The sequence below is a fragment of the Oreochromis aureus genome, linkage group 10 (assembly GCF_013358895.1).
Source record: "Oreochromis aureus strain Israel breed Guangdong linkage group 10, ZZ_aureus, whole genome shotgun sequence".
In the NCBI taxonomy this organism is placed as follows: Eukaryota; Metazoa; Chordata; class Actinopteri; order Cichliformes; family Cichlidae; genus Oreochromis; species Oreochromis aureus.
The window spans coordinates 10,405,029-10,425,573 of record NC_052951.1 but is presented as its reverse complement, the minus strand read 5'-3'; the positions used below and the strand labels follow the sequence as shown (position 1 = coordinate 10,425,573).

The window sequence follows — 20,545 nt, the reverse complement described above, 5'->3', positions numbered from 1 at the left end:
GCTAATCAGAAACCAATTTGTCTCCTTACGTCTTAGTGAAGTTTGTATTGTGATGTGGCCCAAGCCTTGAGCTGAGTTTAGTATTCCTTATTGTGTACATTTTATGCATTGTTGTCTTATTCTCTAGAAGCAAAAAACAAAGAACAATCACTGTTGAATATAAAGCAACCCATGAAATCATACAGAAAGACAACAAGAGTAACAAAAATACATAGTGTAGTGCGTTTATATCGGATATCTTATTTTTGTTCCAGCAGCCAAGTAGTCTGCTGTCTCGGTGATCCTAAAGTCTAATCATGTGGCCAGAACACAGCGATTACTGAAGAAAAGGAAATAGTTATTTATGTGAAAATTTGACCAAGCCCGGGAGCAGGTTCTCTTGTTAAGTGAAGATTACATATTCAGTGGCGTACTGTAGCAAGGGTAAAGGATAGAAAGGGGGTGGGGTCTTTTAAAGTTGCCAAATGAAAGTGAGTTAAGGCTGTCAACAAAAAGCACAGGCAGTGGTTACGACATGCCTAAAAAAGCCCAGTACCAGTTTTAAAATAGCATTTCACTGATTTAGCATTACACTCCTATCAGACTGTCAGACTCTGGATGGACAGTTTAGAGCAAAAAGAAGGAGAAATGTCTTTTTTTAAAGTAAATTATTATTCTCATAAATCTTTTCATGTTAGAGTCTTGCATCTACAGAGAAACTCCACCAAAATGACATCACTTTGAGCACAAAAGCTTTATGCAGCTTCGTTCACATATGCAGTAGTGCCGCCCAACACCCGCCCAACTAATGCTAAAGTGGAGTGCCCCTTGACATAATTATACGCATCCCTGTTACACATATGCTGCAATTTTAACATATGAGGATGTTCTGATGTAAGACATTCAATTGACATCATTACTGTACACAGTCCTCAGTTTTCCAGTCGTTTTTTTGCAGTCAGATTTTGATTGCACTCCCACAGTATGGACAGTCGACATTAGGGGTGTCACGATAACCGTTTATTAGCATTAACTGTGATATTTAGGAACGAAATATGGATCTTGTGCTAATTATGCACATGTAATAAATGTTTTGTCTTTGTTTTTTTGTATGCCTTTGTAGAGTTACACTCACAGTCCCTCATCACTTCCATGCAGTTGTATTATGAGTTTCATTAATTTGCCAAAAAAAAGAACCCAAAATAAACAAAGTTATATTAGAATTTGACTTTTGAATTTTTTTATTTTGATAATGTTGTTGTTTTTTTTGTTTTTTTATCGTGACAGCCCTAATTGGTAAGTGATACACAGAGTTCTCTGAGTTAGGGAGAGAGATATACATATTCCAATTTATGTTGCAGGTTACAATAAAACAAGGGTAATGATAAATGGAAGTTCATACCAGTAACACACAATTTACTAATTTTTGTTTTCAATTTTAATGAATTTTTGTCATTTCATCCCGCGCTGCACACTAACAGCTTGTCAAACTGTTTGAATGGAATTTGGTGGATCTTCGCTAAGAGTTTGGTCAAACTATGAGGCCAGATTACACCGTTTGTTCTAGTATAAACAAGCACTTTTTGTTTGTTAAAGTATCACAACCACAAGTGTTTTTAAGTAAATCGGTGGAACGCGTTTGACTAGGGTTCAATGATTTGCACTTACACTACATTTTGTGATGTAAACTGACACAAGTATCACATTCTTGTTCAGGTTGGTTTATTGCCAGAAATCAATTCAACCATCCATTTTCATATATATATATATATATATAAATATTTTTTGTCAATAGTAAATGCATATCTTTAATAAACACCAAGCAAATACGGAGGGAAAACATTAGCAGCCCTTGCATGCTCGCAGAAGAAGAAAAAAAATACAACAACAACAAAATTCCACCACTCATTTCGGGGAGAACATGTATTACCTGCTTTCTGAACACGAAATCAGCACATTGTTCCCCAAAAAGCTGTGAGGATCTTCTGTTCTATGCTTTCACTTTAAATTTTTTGCTTATATGAGAGAGAAAATAAATTTCTTTTGACACATGTTCATGGAGTGGAGCAGGAGGAGGAGGAGAAAAAATGTGTTGAACTGATTTCAATGTGAATTTTCTTGCCTCTAGTGTATATGTGTAATTACATGTGAATTGTACTGTAAATATGATATCTTTCACTTAATAGTTCTTAATGCATGAACAAAAACATGGCAGTTCGTAATACCAGCTAGCCTCACTGCTAATGGCATGGACAGCTTCTCTAGCATTGGCATACTTCTGCAAACGAAACCTAAAAAATGAAACAGAAGAAATACACGGTGTGAACAAAATAATGGAGAAATCAATGCAAAGTCCTCTGACAGTGAAGGAGTTTCTGGTGGTCCTGAGCTTGTATCGGTTCACCCGTTCCCTCCAGAACAAGGCTAATGCTAATGCTGTTGAAGATGCCTGGAAATTACAGTATGCGGCCTTGGTGCACTCTCAGTGAATGGGAATTTCCTATTAACTTTAGGATTTGCAGAAGATTTCAGTACAGGACACCTGCTGCATTTACCTCAGCCATGGATAAACCACTCAGTCATCCGCAAATCCTCTCAGAAAATTAAGGGCACGATCGGCTTGCTGGCTCGTAGAGGCTAGAGGAGCAGGTTTGCCTTAAGAAGGCGAGTGGGATGTTCTTACCTGTTCCTCAACAAGACAGTCGCATGTGCCCTTGAGCAAGGCATTCAGCCAGTTGCCTAAATGCAACTGCTCAGTTGCACAAATCTGTGTAGGATGGTAGTGAAGTATTTTTTAGCGGGGGTGAGGGTATTAATGCAAAATTATTCCCTGGGTACATGTAAAGATCCACGAATCTCATAGTATTATTAAACTGTTTTGATTAGTTAATGTGGGCTTGTGCTCTTTTCAGTGTTCTATAAAGTGCCACGTTAAATGCCATTACACATCTTACCAAAGTTTCATCTCCAGTCCCCACATTAGCTCGCTTCATGTGGCACTGAAAGAGTGAACCACAACCACGCGAGCATGTTGAACCAACCAAAACACCAGAACAAGGCTGACTGGCTCCTCACTGTTGGAAGAACTTTTGTTGGTGCATTCATTATTTTGTATGTACCTTGTAACTGGTTTTGTTTTGCATGACCTTAGTTTTAAAAGGTTAATTTTCCTACATTTTTACTCCGCACCATCTGATTCATCTCCACAGCCAGGAAGAGAAAGATTCAGTGTTTACATGCTCAAAATTGCACTTGTTTTACAGCCAGTTCTGCAAATCTTGTGAAACAAACTGTTCATAAAACTGGAGGACGTATCGCGCGATTGTGGCAAAAAGCGAATATGTACCTCTGCAAAAGTAACTGTAAATCACACAATTTGGAACAGATGCACCAAGCGGATGCTGTAGTTTTATCAGGTTCAGCATAAGCATTAACATCAAACGCCCTTCAGCTACAAAGGATGTAAAGGATGCTTGCTATTAGCATCTGAACGTAAGCCATGTGACTGCACAGTGAGTTGGTGTTCCCTGTATTTTCCTCTCTAATAAGTTGCCTCTGGTTAAGGTCTGTTGTCGGTTACTATACGAGGATTCCCGCAAAGAAGCTGTGCTGATTCCCACTTACGCATCAGTTTACTGTACCTCCTTCTTTAAAGGAGGAAGAATACATCATGTTTAACCAGTAAGTAAGAAAATTATCCAACACTTTTTAAATTTTGGCAATGGAAGAAAACAAAAAAAGAACCCCACAAGATAAACAGCCCATTATTTTTGCTTTTTCCTTTCGTTTCGGTATAAATTAGTAAATGATTTTTCTTCATTTCTGTGTTCATTTCGAATTTATTGTATTCGTTACATTTGTTATGGATTGTTATTCTTACTGTTGTTGTTGTTTTATCATAAGAAGGAAATGTAATTCATCTGATATACTGGCACTGGAAGAAAAATGCATTTGTTTTTTTGTACTGTAATTGTTTTGTTCACATTGGGCGCTTATTTGATTCAGTTGTTTAATAAGGTGTTTGATTTCATTTGGAGTACCAGTACTCATGAAATCAACATTTGTGTAGTATGAAGTTGTATTTTTTTTGTCAGTGCAAAATTAATGTTATAGTGTCGATCAGCTTTTTTAGGTGTTTGAACAAAATGTGTTTTTTACAAATACAAGGTGTTCAAGTATGTGGTATAAAAAGGGTTATCATTCAAACAACCGACTTTTTACAAATAAAGGCTTATACAGTAAAGAAAGCTAATGTCTTTTCATTTGCCCTTTGTGGACTAATATATGACACCGTTTCGTTTGACTTTTGATTAATTTCTTTTTCAGATATTAGTCCCCAAAAGGTAAATAGCATAAATACAATGTTGCAAAATACGAGGACAAAATCAGGTATTTGCCATTGCTACTCCAGGTTGTTGTCAGAGCTCTCACCTCTTAGCTGGTGTCTTGCTTTTGATAAGGACTGCTGGATATGAAGACAGTCTGAAAACAAAAATTTAAGAAAAATCAAGAGTGTCTTCTTTTAATTTGATTACAAAACATTGCGCGTTTATGAGAATATACCTCCTTTCATACCCTATTTCCTGAATAAAGACGCAAAGTGACTCCTGCTGACAAGTGTAATATTTGCCCCTTTTTCAATTCAGGAACTATTAAGATTCATTTTTCTTTACATTCTTTACAGATGTATGATAATAAATCGTAGAGCAGGAATGCCTTTGTGGGGCAGTTTGCATTCTACAAAACACATGATGATTAATTTGCTCTTTGCTAAGACTCTTTGTCCTCTGGCTGAGGGCATGGTGCTATATATGGTTGCACATTAGGGTTGTTTTTTTCCTGGATGCAGTCTGGGCTTGAACTTTTAGGTGGTGAAAGTGAATAGAATGGGCTCTAAATGTAATTGCACCTTGAGCAAAGACAGCAGTAATGATCCAGAGAGAGATTTAAAATATGTTGCACAAAGGCATCTAAACTTTAAGAAACATTCATTACTGACAAATCAGCGTATTGATTATGCAGATCAAGTAGCACGGTGGGTTTGGAGGGGCTTTGGGATGCAACCTGTGTCCCTCTCGTCAGTCTCATTTGAAGCAACAACCTGAATAAAAGCACATCAGTGTTTTAAATGTAAAGCATGTACTTTTACCACACTACCAACATTCTGTGACCTCTGAATGATCTAACAAGGCTTTTCATGCACAGACAAAATGTATTAACTCGTTTCGATGCTGTTTAAGGTCTGTTCATCAGCTGTGCTTGCAGTCATACTCAGAAAGCACAATATTTTCCACTGTGTGAAAGCCATGTTCCTCCCAAAGTGCAAAGACATTCAGTTCAGGTCCACCAGAGGCTTTAAATAGCCTTGTAGGTGTGAATGTGTTTGTCTACATCCATGTTAGCTATGTGATAGACTGGAAACATGTCAAGGTGAGCCCTTGTCAGATCCCTAGTGCTTGCTGAAATGGATTCCAGCCCACTCCTGTGACTGTGGAGAACATAAGGTTTAAGAAGTGGATGGATACTTGCACTTTATGTGTCTTTAAATACATGTAGCTATCTGTGTAGTTGCAATTGAATGGAAAAAAATATGGCTTTAGAATAAGTAACCAAATCAGCACATACCAGAATGTGCTGTTATTTGTGTATCAGTAGATTTAAAGAGTCATCAGTTCCAGGCCTCTTAATGATTTTTAAACACAGATATCCTGAGATACTAACAATTCAGTGTTGTGCATCATTACAAAATAGACTAGGTAAGTCTATTTTAAGTCCTTATTAGCTTCAAAGTTCAGCTCATTAGTCAAGTTCATAACAGAAACATCGATGCTGCATTTATTATCCTCACTGGTGGCTTTGGCTGGGGACTGGCTTTGGCTAATAGATGGATTTTTCATAATTTCCAGATGGGTTGCATCACCGGTCAATAAAATATTCACGCAAAAACTCTACTTCTATATCTTATTACCTCAGTTAAGAAGCTTAATAGAGTTGTTGATCTTTTACCTGTTTAGATATATTGCCGGCCTACAATAACCTAGCTGCTTAAGCTAACATGTCTACTTGGATTGAATCATATTTCTGAGAAAAGGTTTTTCTCCCAAGGCCTAAATACAAATGCAAACTTAGGTCATCCAATTCAAGGAATTCAGATACACACTATTAACATGAATCTATTTTGCCTTTCATGCCTGGTGCCCGCTAAGCACTTGCATGCTACTGGGGATTTATCGAATTTCAAATAAGATGAACTTCAATCACAGTGCGTGGTGTTGCTCTGCACACAGCGGTGGTAGCATCGTTGCCGTTGACACATCCTGTTTGGAGCCGCAGTAAGACTCTATACCCATGCTAACTGCAGTGTCATGTGGCTAGATATATAAATAACAACGCTTGGGCTAAAAGCTAACATCAACATTTTTTTTTACAGTTTCTGTAACCAGCTAATTAGGATTAAACAAAAGGTAGAAATTAGCCTGGAAACATATAAATATTGGACTAACTTAAGTTTTGAACCATCCAAAGAGTAGCCTACAGGTCAAAGACCCCCTCTAATGAATATGACACTTTTAAGCCATTTCTACCATGTTAGCCTCATTGCCTTGGAACATCATGAAGAAAAAGAAGAAAAAATGTGATTTTGACATTTTAGACATTTAGCAGTCAGTTTGGTGTGATTGGCAAACAAGGTTTTATCTAACATTAGCAATATATCAAAAGCTGTTTCTCTAAGGAGAGTTAACTAAACTTATGTTAGTGAAACGGAGGCTTCACTGCCTGTGTTAATCTAAATAGTTACCATGTTTTCGATGAAACATTCTTTCAATTTATTTTTAACAGCTAGCAAGTAACCGTCCAGTGTACTTGAGCCACCTTGGATTTATTTGAGTTTCATCACTTTTCCTCATAACTTGCCATAAGAGCACTCTCTCCGTTTTCCATTTACATATTAACACAGACAAATATGTGTTCCTCTTCATCCCTTCCAAAGGATTAGTCTTCTTTCTTTTTTTGTTTTTCCTGTGCTACTTCTTTTTCTAACAGACATGACTTAACTGTGCTCACCAGTAGGCCTGAAGACATTTTGACCTTTTGTACTAGAATAAAGCGCAAACGTAACGAATATCTCTGACCTTGGCAAGTGTACCAGCAGGCCATGCTAGAGTAAATACCAGTAACCTGAAACTGAAATAGTGAAATGTATATTGACAATATTTGTTTCTCTGTTTCTTCGTTTGTTTGCATACTTATTTTTTGCAATGTAATGTAATTTTAAAATTGGGAGGCACGCAGACCTCTGCATGGAGCCTCAGGCTCACCATCCGATGATGAAACTTACCCAAGCAGACACTAGCATACTCGCTGATGTGGAAAAGTATAACATGCCTTTAAGTCTTTATATTTGAGACTTTATTGTTTAATATATGCCAATGTATATATTTAAGATTATTCATAGTGTTCAAAAAGCATTTTTAATAAGCCACTGATGCACAGTGATCCACTTATTTTTAACAAAAGCAAAAGAAAAGAAATGCTTTACTTACGCTGTAGCAGTTTGGATAGCAGTTGTAAGCCTCGGACATGCAAAGCAGGCTAGCCATTAAAATAGTATCAACAGCCCACCTCTTTCTTCTTTTTCCCATGTTCCCTATTTTTCTGCTCCATATCAGTTCTTTTTTGAGGCATAGCTTTTTTTACTATGAATAATTCACAGGGCCAAGAAAAGGCATGCAGTAACACGGTTAAAAGGAAAGAGAATCGTCTCAAAATTTCAAGCATATACTGTAAATATTACACTAATGTATATAAACGATATAGTAAGTAAGAAAATGTAGCCTGAGATTTTAGTTTACAGTTTGTTTGTTTGTTTGTTTTTTTTAAATACTATTAAGGCTAATGTACCCTTTAGCTAGGATTTACTTATTACAATATTGTTTCTCGTTGGAAAGCCTTAAATAAAAAGAAAATAACTGGATAGTTTGAAACACGATACTACAATATTAAGTTGCAAATGAAAGAAGAGCACATTTAGCAATGTAAAACGCATTTATGGGCAATACTGTAGCAAGCGTGGTTAGATTAAACAAAGATACTCTTATTCCAAATCACCTGACATCATGCAGGATGGTTTTCTTTTTTCTTTTCCTTTTCTTTGACGTTAGTTTCTTCATTTCCGATTATAATGTGAGATTTAGGTGAATCTGACTACTTATTGTTTACTTCAAGTGACCTTCATCCTTTCAGGCTGATTTGATATGTAGCTGTGACAGACTTGGTGTGTTTTCGTCGATGTTGTTGCTTAGCCTTCTCTGGTCGCTCTGGCCTGTGTAATGATGCACTGCTGACGCGTCCTCCTTCAGATACGATGGAGATTTAATGCACAGGTTTGTCTCTTCCTAATTGATTTCTTTTAATTTACTCTTGCTAGACTCCCCCAGACACTTCAACGGCTGATTACGCTGCCAAGTGAGTTCACCTTGAGAAGAGCTAAGGTTCACATACAGTATAAATAATATGTCTAACACACAGTTAACTCATGATTAACCCATGGCCTGTTACAGCTTATTAAATATGCTGGAGAAAAAAAAATCATGTCATGTGTCATTGATCTATTTTTTTAGTGTACACAGACATTTTTGCATGTATTTTGCAATTTTGCTGAATTTACCCATATTTTCATCTCACTTTCAGCACACAGGCTCTGTCTGCATTGAAGTGCACAGCTTTTCTGAGGAGATGGATACTGGGCTGGTGAAGTAGCTCAGCGAAATGTGCCTTCCATTTCCGTGTTCTATTGTCAGCTCTCCATATAAAAACATAAAATATTGAAAGGGTGCATTAGCATGGATCAGAAATTGATGGCTGTTTCTCTCAGAGGGGAAAAAAACAGCAGTTAAAAAAGCACTGGATTCTTTGGTTTGTGGTTCAAACGACCAACTTTGTTTCATATGTTTTTAATAAATCATCTTTACTAGTTGTAATTATTGCATTTATGCTTGACCTAGCGTCAGCCTCAACAGATCAGTCCACTATTCCAAGAAAAGGTCACGTGACCGTGAATCAGCTCGGATTGGTTGAATGGATAATGATCAACTATTCAGCTAATAAACACTTGCATCTGTTACTTTAAGCATCATGTTCATTCTTTAAGCATCTAGTCTGACATGATCTCTGCTATAATACTCAGTGCACAGGTGTTTTCCTTTTACAGTATGTTCATCAGTGTTGCCATGGAGTTTTTGTTTGGGATGTGAAAAGAGAGTGAAGAGATGAGAAGGAGTGGAAACATAATGTGTGTAATATTAAAATATTAATATTAATATTAATATTACTGTGACCATGACTGAACTACTAAGACCACTATGTAGGAAACCCTAAATCTAGGAAAACACAAAAAAAGGGTTAGGTCATGACTACGTATCCTAGCACTGCATATTTTTCTGTTTAATATACCCAAGTAAGAATATGCCAAAGTCATTCTTAAAAAATAACCTATAATTTGTGGCTAACGACAGCTGATTTTTATCTCTAAAATTTGCTTCATCCCCTCAATAACGACCAATCCAAGGTCTCAGTATTCTACGCTGGACATAAAAAACTGTGTGAAAATCTCTTCAAAACATTAGTGTACTTTGTGGAAAACACACATTTCCACTTGGCAAGAACCATCTTTCAGTTAAGTGTTGAGAAGATCACGACTCGAATGCATAAAATTGTACTTTTGCTGGCAAATCTAACAGCTTGCCTCTCAATTTATTTTGGCATTTCCCTTGTTGCTAAAGGACAGATTTTAGACGATCAAAAATGTCATTAGACAAAATGGATATGGGGACGTTATGCATCTTCTGAAAGCATAACGTTTCTCTGTGCCAGAAAGGGTCATCTGTGCGATTGCTCCTTTTCTTTTTCTTTTTTTACTGCCGGCATTTTACAAAAGTTATAGCCAGAATGCAGCACTGACAGCCTGTCGATTAGACTGTTTGCTGATGTAAGTGTACTCCCCTTCTGCGCCCCTTGTTTCTCTTCCTGAGACAATTCGTCACAGGTCGCCCTCTTCAGTGACAGACTCTGAATTTCAGAGATGACAAAAGTATCAGGAGATGTTGCGTCTGACTGACTGTCCCACTTCTTTAGGTTTGTTTGCACAGTTGTGTCAATCTTTGTGAAAGCGGCGTCTCATGCTAGCATTTGATGGCAATGTGAGATGATAGTTCGGTGTCACTGCGTGGGTTTTTAGAGGTAAGGGGAAAATAAAAGAGCAATGCAAAGGAGACCTTTTTATCTGTGTTAGTCAGATGATGCTTCACACTACACTGTTCTTACTCTCGCATATGACTTGGTTTTGTACCATCACTATTTTTGGAAGTGGTAAGGTTGCTTGGTAGCTGTGGGGACATTAAGCGAAGCCACGCTAAATGCCTGGCCTATATATTTTTGTTATCCAAGTGGGAGAGGAGGGTGAAGAAGAGCCAGGCCTGCTGAGGTTGAGGAGTGTGGCATTCTTGGCTCCATTGCATCAAGCTCCCCCCACCCAACATGCACATGTACATCCACATGCACATACTTAGAGAAATGCTCATCACAACACATCTAACAGGCTGGCCTGCCATCTATTGTCCAATGACTGAATTGCATCCCTGTTCTCAATAGCAGCAGTTTTAATGCGAGTACCTTTTACATGACATCATTTATCTGACCGCTTCATCTGCTAGACAAAGCAAGAGCACATTAAAGAACAGATGATATTTGTTTATAAATGGCTTTGAGCTCTTTAGATTGGAGGACTGGGGGGCATACAGTGCATTTTGACCTTAAGTGGGCCATACCAATAAACATTTCTGTCAGTGTAAATTAGTTTAGCTGCACATTTAATCACTGAAATATCTCAAAATAAGAAAAAGAAGTGCAGTTTCAACAGCACGCCTCAGATTTACATGATAAAGAAATGCTGCTTTATTTAATAAAAGAAACCTGTCAGCATGACTCACTGGGCTTTAAGTGTAAGAAATAAATGTGTAAAATGACAGAAAAAGTTCAGGTAGCTCATTGCCCAGGTTGTCCTGTAATTATTAAGCAGAAGGTTTTTCGTTAACTCACAAAAAATTTTGATAGTGAAAAAAAACAGGAACTTTTATCTAATTGTTTATCCATTACACTGGTGCAGAATGAAACACTGTGGGGGAAAAGTTGTAAATCTTCATGAAAGACTGAGAGACATTTAAGTGCAGAACATTCACAGATGCCTTCTTCCGCACTGGGTACTTCTTATGCACTTTTATTTTCAGAAGTGCATCTTTCCAATTACACTCGTATACTTTGAGTTGATTTGTGTTCTAAGCAGCACTTGTCATAACTTACTAGAATGGTTTGAAAGTGCTGTGGTAATTTTCCACCATGAGGGATTCAAATACTTCCCCAGCACTGTGCATTACTACAACAACCAGTCGGATTGTTCAGACAGGTTTGTCAAAAAAAGCAGAAGAAAATACCACTCAATGTGTACTCACTCTTTCTGAGCTCTGAGTTTTACGCCCCCTCGCAGTCTGCCGACAGGGAACCACTGTTTGCAGTGGGTGGATGAGTAAGTCTGTGTGGAGGTATTACACAGAAACCTGCCGGAGGTTTGAGGAGGACACAGTTACAGGTCCAAGCAGCCTCTGTGAGATGACGCTCGCGGCTCGGTGGATGCTACAGGGCGCATGCATCATCAGCTCTCCGCTCGGATTCAAACTAACTGCAGACCCATTAATGTGACTGGAATAGAAAGAAGAGTCAGTATAGTGTGGCTGAGGGGTGAAACAGTCAGAAAATGGCAACAATCTAATCTTCCCATTTTATTATCCATGATGGCTAAGTTGCGGTCTTGCTTGCTCGGTACAGGTGCAAGCATTTATGGTCCCCAGAGCATTTATGACAATGACTCTGATGATCCCTTTCTCCTCTAAGGCTACCACAAAACCAGTGGTCAGGATTTTGTGAAGCATTCTTTAACAGGTTCCCAACATATTTTAACAGTAGATTTGTTGGATTTCTTCTGAAGTGCTTCAATAGCTAATGGGTAATTTTTGTTTTTTTGTTTTTAGTACAAATATTCAAGTGTCAAGTGGATGAATCAGGTGATGAATCAAATCTTTATACTAAAATATTGGCATTAAGCATTCACTTGAAAGCACCAGCGTGATCATTTATAGCATCATGGGGTAAACCCTTAGTCTTACTCCAACAAAGAGGCTGTAACTGGCCCCTAATGACTGTGCATGTGAAGGTAGTATTATTTATTTATTTATTTTTTAATATATTATTTCCCCCTTGACCCTCTAAAACTGTATACTTTTTTTTTTGCAGTAATAGTGTAAAAAATTGACTTCTTTGAATCAAAACAAACATGACCAGCCATAAATGAAACAGGCCATTGTTTTGCTGAACGTGGACGATCTGTCAGCTTCGATAAAATTTAGCTAAAACACGAAGCACAAATGTGAATGTTTTATCACGTTCTGCCAGATGTGCTATTACAATGTCAGCTTCTGTCACGCTAATCTCTAAAAACAGATCTCTGCGCGTGAATATGTAACACCTGTGGATTTTCTGGTACACAAAGTGTTCTCATTTACATCTGTAATTCAAGTGCTATTGACAAATCAGGCCTGAGCGGGATTTGGTTGCACGGAGGCCAAAGAGTCTGCATGGAGAGCTGAAGAAGGACCAAATTTGCCAGAAATGTGATCTAAAATCTGCCCTCAAATAACAAGGGATCTGCTTATTGTGTTTCTATAATCCTGTTCTCAATTTATGTGGGAATAAGCATTTCCCAAATGTAACTAACTGAATACATTATTAATGGTTCTACTCATTCATTAGTGGTTTTCCCACTTGACTTGTCATGGAATCAGAACGCTCTCAGACTCTGATTAGCTGGTCGTGAGTCATGCTGATGCATTTATTTAAAGACTGGCCCCTTGTTGTTTCGCTCTGCAGTTCTGCCCAAACACACAGCTGCTAACACTTTCTTTTTTTTAATTTTCAGACAAAGTCTACAGACAGTGATATTGTGTCATTTGCCAGCCTATCACATAAGCGTCTTCTGGATAATGAGCTCTACACGCCTTCCTCCGCTTCCCACATCATGCCGCTGCCTCCCTCCCTCACCCCTCTAGTCACCCCTAATCAACATTTTTCACATTGTTAATCACTTATGTCAGTTTCTGGTAATTATAGACAATTAATCATGTATGATTCACTGTCTCTCCCTGTCAGCATTGTGCTACACGCTGTGTGAGCGAAAACGACAAAGGTGAAACTGCCTTTATTAAGTAGGCAGCAGCACCAGGGAGTGGACTCCCCAGTGATAAGCGGCATGTTGCAGCGCTTTGGCTTACACTTCCTCGAGGCGAGCGATAAAGGCCAGGTGGAGATTAAATTACATTAATTCCTTTGCCAGAAGCCCTGACCCAGAATGACTTACAAGACAAGGAGGATGAGCTGTGGTGAAACTACTGCCAAAGTACTGAAAAATGAATTAACCATCATTGTCACAACACTGCGAGTTCCTAACCTGCCATGTACAGTCAACATTTCAAAACACACACACACACACAGAGCAGACTGCACTCAGTCCATTTGTTTCCTTTAAGGTCCACATTGTATCTGCCCAAAGCATGACCAGATTAGGGGTTTTTCTTTGCCATCATTTCTCATTTTCATCCACCCCGATTTAAACTTTTTGAGCCCGAGTGCCCAAATCTAAAATTTCTGAAAAACAGTTCTCTACACACCCAGTGTACACACCTTGTCTGGCAAACATGGAAATGCAAACATGCGCATTATCAGCAGTTCTGTTACCGTGAATTCCCCGACCTTGCCTGTAATGCATTTACTGTAATGCATTTACCCCTTCCTCTTCTAGACCTGCTTGCACGGCGAGCCCACGCTGAGACAGAAAAGTATAAAGTTCAGTTCTTAGGACGTTCTGTGAGAATCCCCACAGCTTTTGTAAAGATGTGCTCTGTGCAGCTCTTGTTGGTGCTTTTAAGCATTACAGGTAAGCACATTTCTGTCTTACATTATCATTTGTTTTTTTTGTTGCAAGTTTACATTTTATTGGAAACCTACTTGAGCTCTGATATTGTTTTACAGGATGTGTCGAACTCATCACAGTGACGACGATGCAGAAATACGTCAATGTGACAATTGGTGGAAGTGTCCTGCTCGACTGTACGTTTACCACTACAGCGGCGACAACTGCCGGCCTAACAATCCAGTGGGAATTTCTCTCAAAATCCGCCATGACTGCACAACAGGTAGATGCAGTCTATTGTTCAGATTACAGCCATGCACCAACTAATTTGTAGTTTTATGGACCAGGATCATGAAATCTCTTTCAATTTAGTAGCTAAAAAGAGGGTGTGCAAGTAGAAATTGAGGCCAATAAACTCATGTGACTACACATGGTGATCACTTCTGAAAGACATGAGTGATTTTGTGTTTCTTCCAAGTTTTCCAGAGCAGATAAGAGTTGTTTCCTCAGAACATAGCACAGGTCATCTTCAAAATGCATCAAAGGAATGGATTCTCATCAGGGCAGCAAACATTTAGTTTGTTCCTGTATTTTAAATTATTTAAAAAACATATGTCTATGCACAGCTAAGCATACAGGTTTGCGCCTTTTCTTGCTGTGCCACGTTTTCTTACCAGCTAGCAGACACACCCAGTCTGGATCGCAAAGCCTGTGACTGAGATCGACAAATATCTTTCAGCCACAGACTCACAAATATGCTGCTTCACGCAACTTCAAAAAAGTGCTTTTAAAGACATCTATTACATGATGATATGGAAAAAAAACGTTGGTCTTCTAAATATCATATTAACTGGAGAACTAAAGGTTTCATCTCTCCAAGTATTTGGATCACTCATGCAAACTAGCTCGAGGACAGTGAGTTTGTGCAGTGATAGCCAACAGATTTGATCTGACTTCTTGCCATTTGCTTTCAGATCTTTTACTATCAGTCAGGACAGGTTGTTATTCCCAAGTCTTACGAAGGCAGGATTCAAACTCCAGCTACTCCAGGGGCCACCATGAATGCCTCCATAACTATCAGAAACATGCAACCATCGGACTCTGGGCTCTACACGTGTGAAGTTCACAATTTGCCCGATGTTGATGGACAGTCTCAGGCAAATATCGTCGTGAATGTCCTCGGTGAGTTTGGCCCACTTTTGAAATAGATTTTTGGTGTTTGGTATATTATTGTGTTTTTATGTTATTACATTTTCAACCCTGTTTGATCCTATTGAATGCAGTACAGATCGTTTTTTAAAGATAAAACATGAACTCTAACACACTTAGGTCACACAAAAGCACGGGTAAAAGTTAACAAAAGGACTGAGTCAGGGAAAGGAACCTACACACATTCTCACAGTCCAGGAATCAGAAAGCTTGCGAGGGTAAACAGTGGGTGTGTAGGAGATTTCATGCTACCTGATTACACCCATTAGAATGCTGCTGCTTCAGCCATTATTCTCTTCCTCTAAGTAAGCGTGTGTGACTCCCTGAAAAGGAAGTGCCAGTGTTTTTATCGAAACTGTGATTTCAGTAAAAATGTTTCAGCTATCTTTCCTCACCTGAGATTTCTGTATCAATTATCAATGTTGTAACATTAACAAACCTATTAAAGTAGTGGCCCTGAACAGCGTAAATAGGGAATTACATTCATCTCAAATCCCCTCATTCACCGAGTTACCAGGACAACCTTGCAGGCCTCAGTAGTTTCCATGGTTACTTCAGCAGTCTCCTCATTGTCAGTGTTGGAAATTAGAAAAAGGACTGTGACTGCATCCTCGTACTGCTTACAGAATATATATGAGTGTCTGCTGCATGCATGTGCTACCTAAATACTGTACAGCCTTTATGGAAAAAATTACTGGGGAGTGGGGCACTTTCTTTATACTGACTGTGAGGCACATATGAATATGTATGACCACACTCATGCTGATTAACATGGGCTCAAGGCTGATTTGCATCACTTATTTTCACATACAACGTACTGAGACTGGACAGCTTTGCCATAAATTACAAATTCATATGTATAGAAACTTCATATGTTTTCCTGATGTCTTTTTTGTGAAAGTTAAAACATATATGGTATCAAACATGATTTTGGCGTACAGTTTGTTTCCAACTGTCTTACTGAACCATCTAATAATCAGCAGGCAGGCGCAATAAAACACAGATTGCATCTTCAGTTGCTGCTCAGCTCACGATGAGGCCACTCCTAACGTATCCTGAATCACGATGACTAATGGCTAGCCACGTGACGTTTTGTTTGATTAAAAGGATTTGCTATTTTAACAAACAAATCTGTTAACCATCTTTGATAAACAATCTACAATACACAATGACTTTATTTCACAAAAAATAACCCAAGGAAAGACTAAAAAACACCCTGGTGCATCTAAATTACCAGTACAGTGTCAACAGCTCACACAGATAGGGCAGAAAGGAGAGAGGACCCTCATGCTTGAGATCTGCTCTCTGGCTGGTGATTTATTCTCTCAAGATTAAAATCAGCCAATCAGGTGTTGGAGAGACACTCAGCAGTGGAAGCCAATAATTGATGGCACCTACAGGGAGAAACCAGCATAAACAGGAAAGAAGAAAATACACACTGATAAACACACACAGAGCTGCGGACTGGAATATAGCGGTAATCAATACGGTGTAGAGCATCTGTTCTAAAGCAGTGACTGAAAGAGCATCTAGAGGCACTTGACCGTTGCTGCTTTATCCCACTTCATACTGCAACAAATTTCAGAAAAGAAAGTACATTTTTTTAATTCCACTGCTTTTATCTGACATATCTACTAGTTGTTTCCTCTCCTCAGTATCTAACTCAGTCTAAGAGGATTATAAAACAATGTGGTGTTAAAGATGAAAATCAGCGCTTTCAAAGTGTTTTGCTTGCAGTCCCATCAGATGCTCATAAGCTGTCACTAAAGCGTGATTTCCCCTCTAAAGTTACCCTGTGGTTTTGCTGAAATAACGTCAAAGCTTGCGGTGGTAAAAATATCCAAAAGTAATAAAAAGAAGAGAGAAAAAAAAGAAGAAAAATGAGTAAATTATTCATATTACACCAAATAATAACAACAGTCGCCTCAAGGTGTCATATATTATAATGTAAAATCCTACAGTAATACAGAAAAAACCCCAACAATCAGATGACCCCCTATGAGCAAACACTTTGCAAAAGCGGGAAGGAAAAACTGCGGTTTAACAGGAAGGAACCTCCAGCAGAACCAGGCTCACGGAGGGGCAGCCTGTTTTGACCAGTTTGTGGGTGGGGGTGAGGGGAGGGAGACAGGACAAAAGACAAGCTGTGGAAGAGAGTCAGAGATTAATACTAACTAATGATTAAATGCAGAGTGGTCTATAAACACATAGAGAGGGAAAACGAGGAGTGAAGAAGCATCATGGGAAGCCCCCAGCAGCCTAGCAGTGTTGCAACTAAGGGAAGGTTAGGGGTCACCTGATCAAGACCTAACTATAAGCGTTATCAAAAAGGAAGGTTTTAAGGCTATGGTGATGACTGGATTTCCTTGCCAAGCCTCAAAGGGAAGCTGATCTCTTTATTCAGGAGCTCCTGTTTAAATGGCTTGAAAAATGTCAGTGTTTTCTCCAGGCTGAAAGTGTGCTTTGTAATAATGTCAAGTAGCCAATAAAGCCTTACCTTCCCTGTGGTCTGCCAGAGAAACCATCTGCCCCTTACTGCGCCGTCCACGGCAATGTTGAATCGGGTCACCTGGTCACTCTGACCTGCCACAGTGAGCAGGGAAACCCAACACCAACCTACAACTGGGCCAAACTGGATCAGACCAAGACAAGGAGGCCTGTGCTGGGAAGAAGTGAGTCCAGCATCTGTATACACACACCCATATATATATATATATACACATATACATATATATATATGTGTATATATATATATATATATATACATACATACATATGTATATATATATATATACAGTTAAGCCCATAATTATTCATACCCCTGGCAAATTTTGACTTAAAGTTACTTTTATTCAACTAGCAAGTTATTTTTTGACTGGAAATGACACAGGCGTCTCACAAAAGATAATAAGATGATGTACAAGACGCATCATTGTGGAAAAAAATATTTCTCAGCTTTTATTTACATTTGAGCAAAAAGTATCATGTCCAGAATTATTCATACCCTTTACAAACTGTCACAGTCTCTGGGAAAATCCAAAGTTCCATACCATTCCAAATAGTCAAAGCTGTTCTAAAGCATCCTAATTACCCTGATTAATTGGAAATAGCTGTTTTACTCAACTCAACAGGTGAAAACAGCAGCTCTCTGCAGGTGGTCTGTGGACATTCATGGCTAAGACAAAGGAACTCAGTGAGGACCTGCAGCTGTGCATTGTGGCTGCTCACAAGTGAGGAATGGGCTACAAGGCCATATCCAAATGTTTTCAAGTTCCAGTGGCTACAGTGCAAAGTATTATTAAAAAATAGAAGATGTTCCGCACTGTGGATAATCTCAGAGGATGTTGTCGGAAGCCAAAAGTGAAACCTATGCTGGCCAGGAGAATAGTGAGAGAGGTGAAAAAGAATCCAAGGATCACCACCAAGGCCATTCTAGTGAATCTGGGCTCTGCTGGTGGCAATGTCTCAAGGCAGACAGTCCAACGGACACTGTTGGGTTCCACGGATGCAGACCAAGGAAAACGCCACTTCTCCAGGCACTTCTAAGGCATGCCAAAGCTCATTTGGCCTTTGCAAATGCTCATCTGGACAAAGAAGAAGATTTCTGGTCTTCAGTGTTATGGTCAGATGAAACAAAAATTGAATTATTTGGTCACAATGATGTTGCCTTCATTTGGCATAAAAATGGAGAAGCCTTCAACCCAAAGAACACCATCCCCACTGTCAAACATGGTGGTGGGAACCTAATGCTTTGGGGGTGTTTTTTAGCCAATGGACCATAGAACCTAATCACAGTAAACAGCACCATGAAAAAAGAGCAATACATGAAGATTCACAACAACAACATCAGGCAGTCTGCAGAAAAACTTGGCCTTGGGAACCAGTGGACATTTTAGCACGACAATGACCCAAAACATACAGCAAACGTGGTGAAGAAATGGTTAGCAGACAACAACATTAACGTTTTGCAGTGGCCTAGCCAGAGTCCTGACTTGAATCCAATTGAGAATCTGTGGAGGGAGCTAAAGATCAGGGTGATGGCAAGAAGACCCTCCAACCTGAAAGATTTGGAGCTCATTGCTAAAGATGAATGGGCAAAAATGCCTGTGGAGACATGCAAAAAGCTGGTCTGCAATTATAGGAAGCGTTTGATTGCTGTAATAGCCAATAAAGGCTTTTTTCTATTGATTATTGAGAAGGGTATGAATAATTCTGGACATGATACTTTTGCTAAAATATAAATAAAACCTGAGAAATATTTTTTCCACAATGATGCCTCTTGTACATCGTCTTATTATCTTTGGGGAGACACCTGTGTCATTTCTGCTCAAAAAAGAACTTGCTTGTTGAACAAAAGTAACTTTAACTCAAAATTCGGCAGGGGTATGAATAATTATGGGCTTAACTGTATATACACATATATGCATTAGCACATTTACCATCTCATGAATCTGAGTGAACTTTGTTTTTTCTCAGCAACCACAACTGGAATACTGGAAATCAAAAACATCTCCCAGTTTGAGTTTGGGGAGTACCAGTGCAATGCTACAAATGTTGTGGGCTTTGCAACATGCACCATTGAGCTGAATCCTGGTTTGTACTCACATTTAATTTTTTGGGAGTTTTAATATGTGTGTTTGTGTGTGTGTAACAATCCCCCCCTCACAGGTATAAAATGTTTGTGTTTGTATAGAAGCGGCAGATGGGGTTATCGCAGGCGCAGTTATCGGAGCGCTGCTCGGGTGCGTGCTGATCGGCCTGGTTGCGTGGTTCATTGCTCACACAGTGAAGAAACACAAATACAACGCTGTTAAAACGGCAGAGGCCAACGAGATGAAGTGAGATTACAGATTTTTGATACACTTCTTCCATTGATCTGGTCATATAGAGTTTAAGGGCATAACGGCTACTGTTTGTTTGTCCACTAGGGGGAGCTCTCCTCCAGCCCAGGAGGCCTATGACAGCATTCCCAATGCAAACACAGCTGACAACCTTCAGGATGAGGAAGAAGGCCCACAAGCCTAAATGCCACTTTAAACAGCTACAGCATTGCATTAGCATCACTATTATGTATCCCACTCTTTGTCATGGAGAGAATTCAGATGTAATGAGAACAATGGAGCTAATCTTCATGTTTGAATTTGCATTTTCTGTGCTTACTCAAATTCTGACAGTTTTACAGCTTTTTTTTTCTCCAATTTCAGTTAAGTAATGTTTTAAATTTCAATTTTCTTTTTTCTTACATTGTGTGAAAAAAAATAAACTGTATGAACATGATTCTAATTTTTTTTACATAAAAGGAAAATCAAATAAATCACATTGATAATGTCATGCCTATAC

General features: G+C 38.9%; 1 protein-coding gene across 1 annotated transcript; it reads left to right on the top strand.

Moving 5' to 3' along the window:
• Window positions 1-13,855: 13,855 nt before the first annotated feature.
• LOC116329156 (V-set and immunoglobulin domain-containing protein 1) lies at window positions 13,856-20,413 on the top strand. The gene is made up of 7 exons (XM_031751131.2): window positions 13,856-14,020; window positions 14,116-14,279; window positions 14,971-15,178; window positions 17,722-17,877; window positions 19,682-19,798; window positions 19,899-20,043; window positions 20,134-20,413. Exons 1-7 carry the CDS (start codon window positions 13,861-13,863, stop codon window positions 20,228-20,230), a joined length of 1,047 nt encoding a protein of 348 aa, XP_031606991.2. The 5' UTR covers window positions 13,856-13,860; the 3' UTR covers window positions 20,231-20,413.
• Window positions 20,414-20,545: the final 132 nt, after the last annotated feature.

Bases quoted from the DNA above. Each gene is read 5' to 3' on its own strand.
- LOC116329156 (XM_031751131.2), top strand. From the start codon at position 13,861: ATGCATTTACCCCTTCCTCTTCTAGACCTGCTTGCACGGCGAGCCCAC. The intron at 15,179-17,721 runs GTGAGTTTGGCC...GTGGTCTGCCAG, and splicing joins TATCGTCGTGAATGTCCTCG to AGAAACCATCTGCCCCTTAC. The intron at 20,044-20,133 runs GTGAGATTACAG...TTTGTCCACTAG, and splicing joins GCAGAGGCCAACGAGATGAA to GGGGAGCTCTCCTCCAGCCC.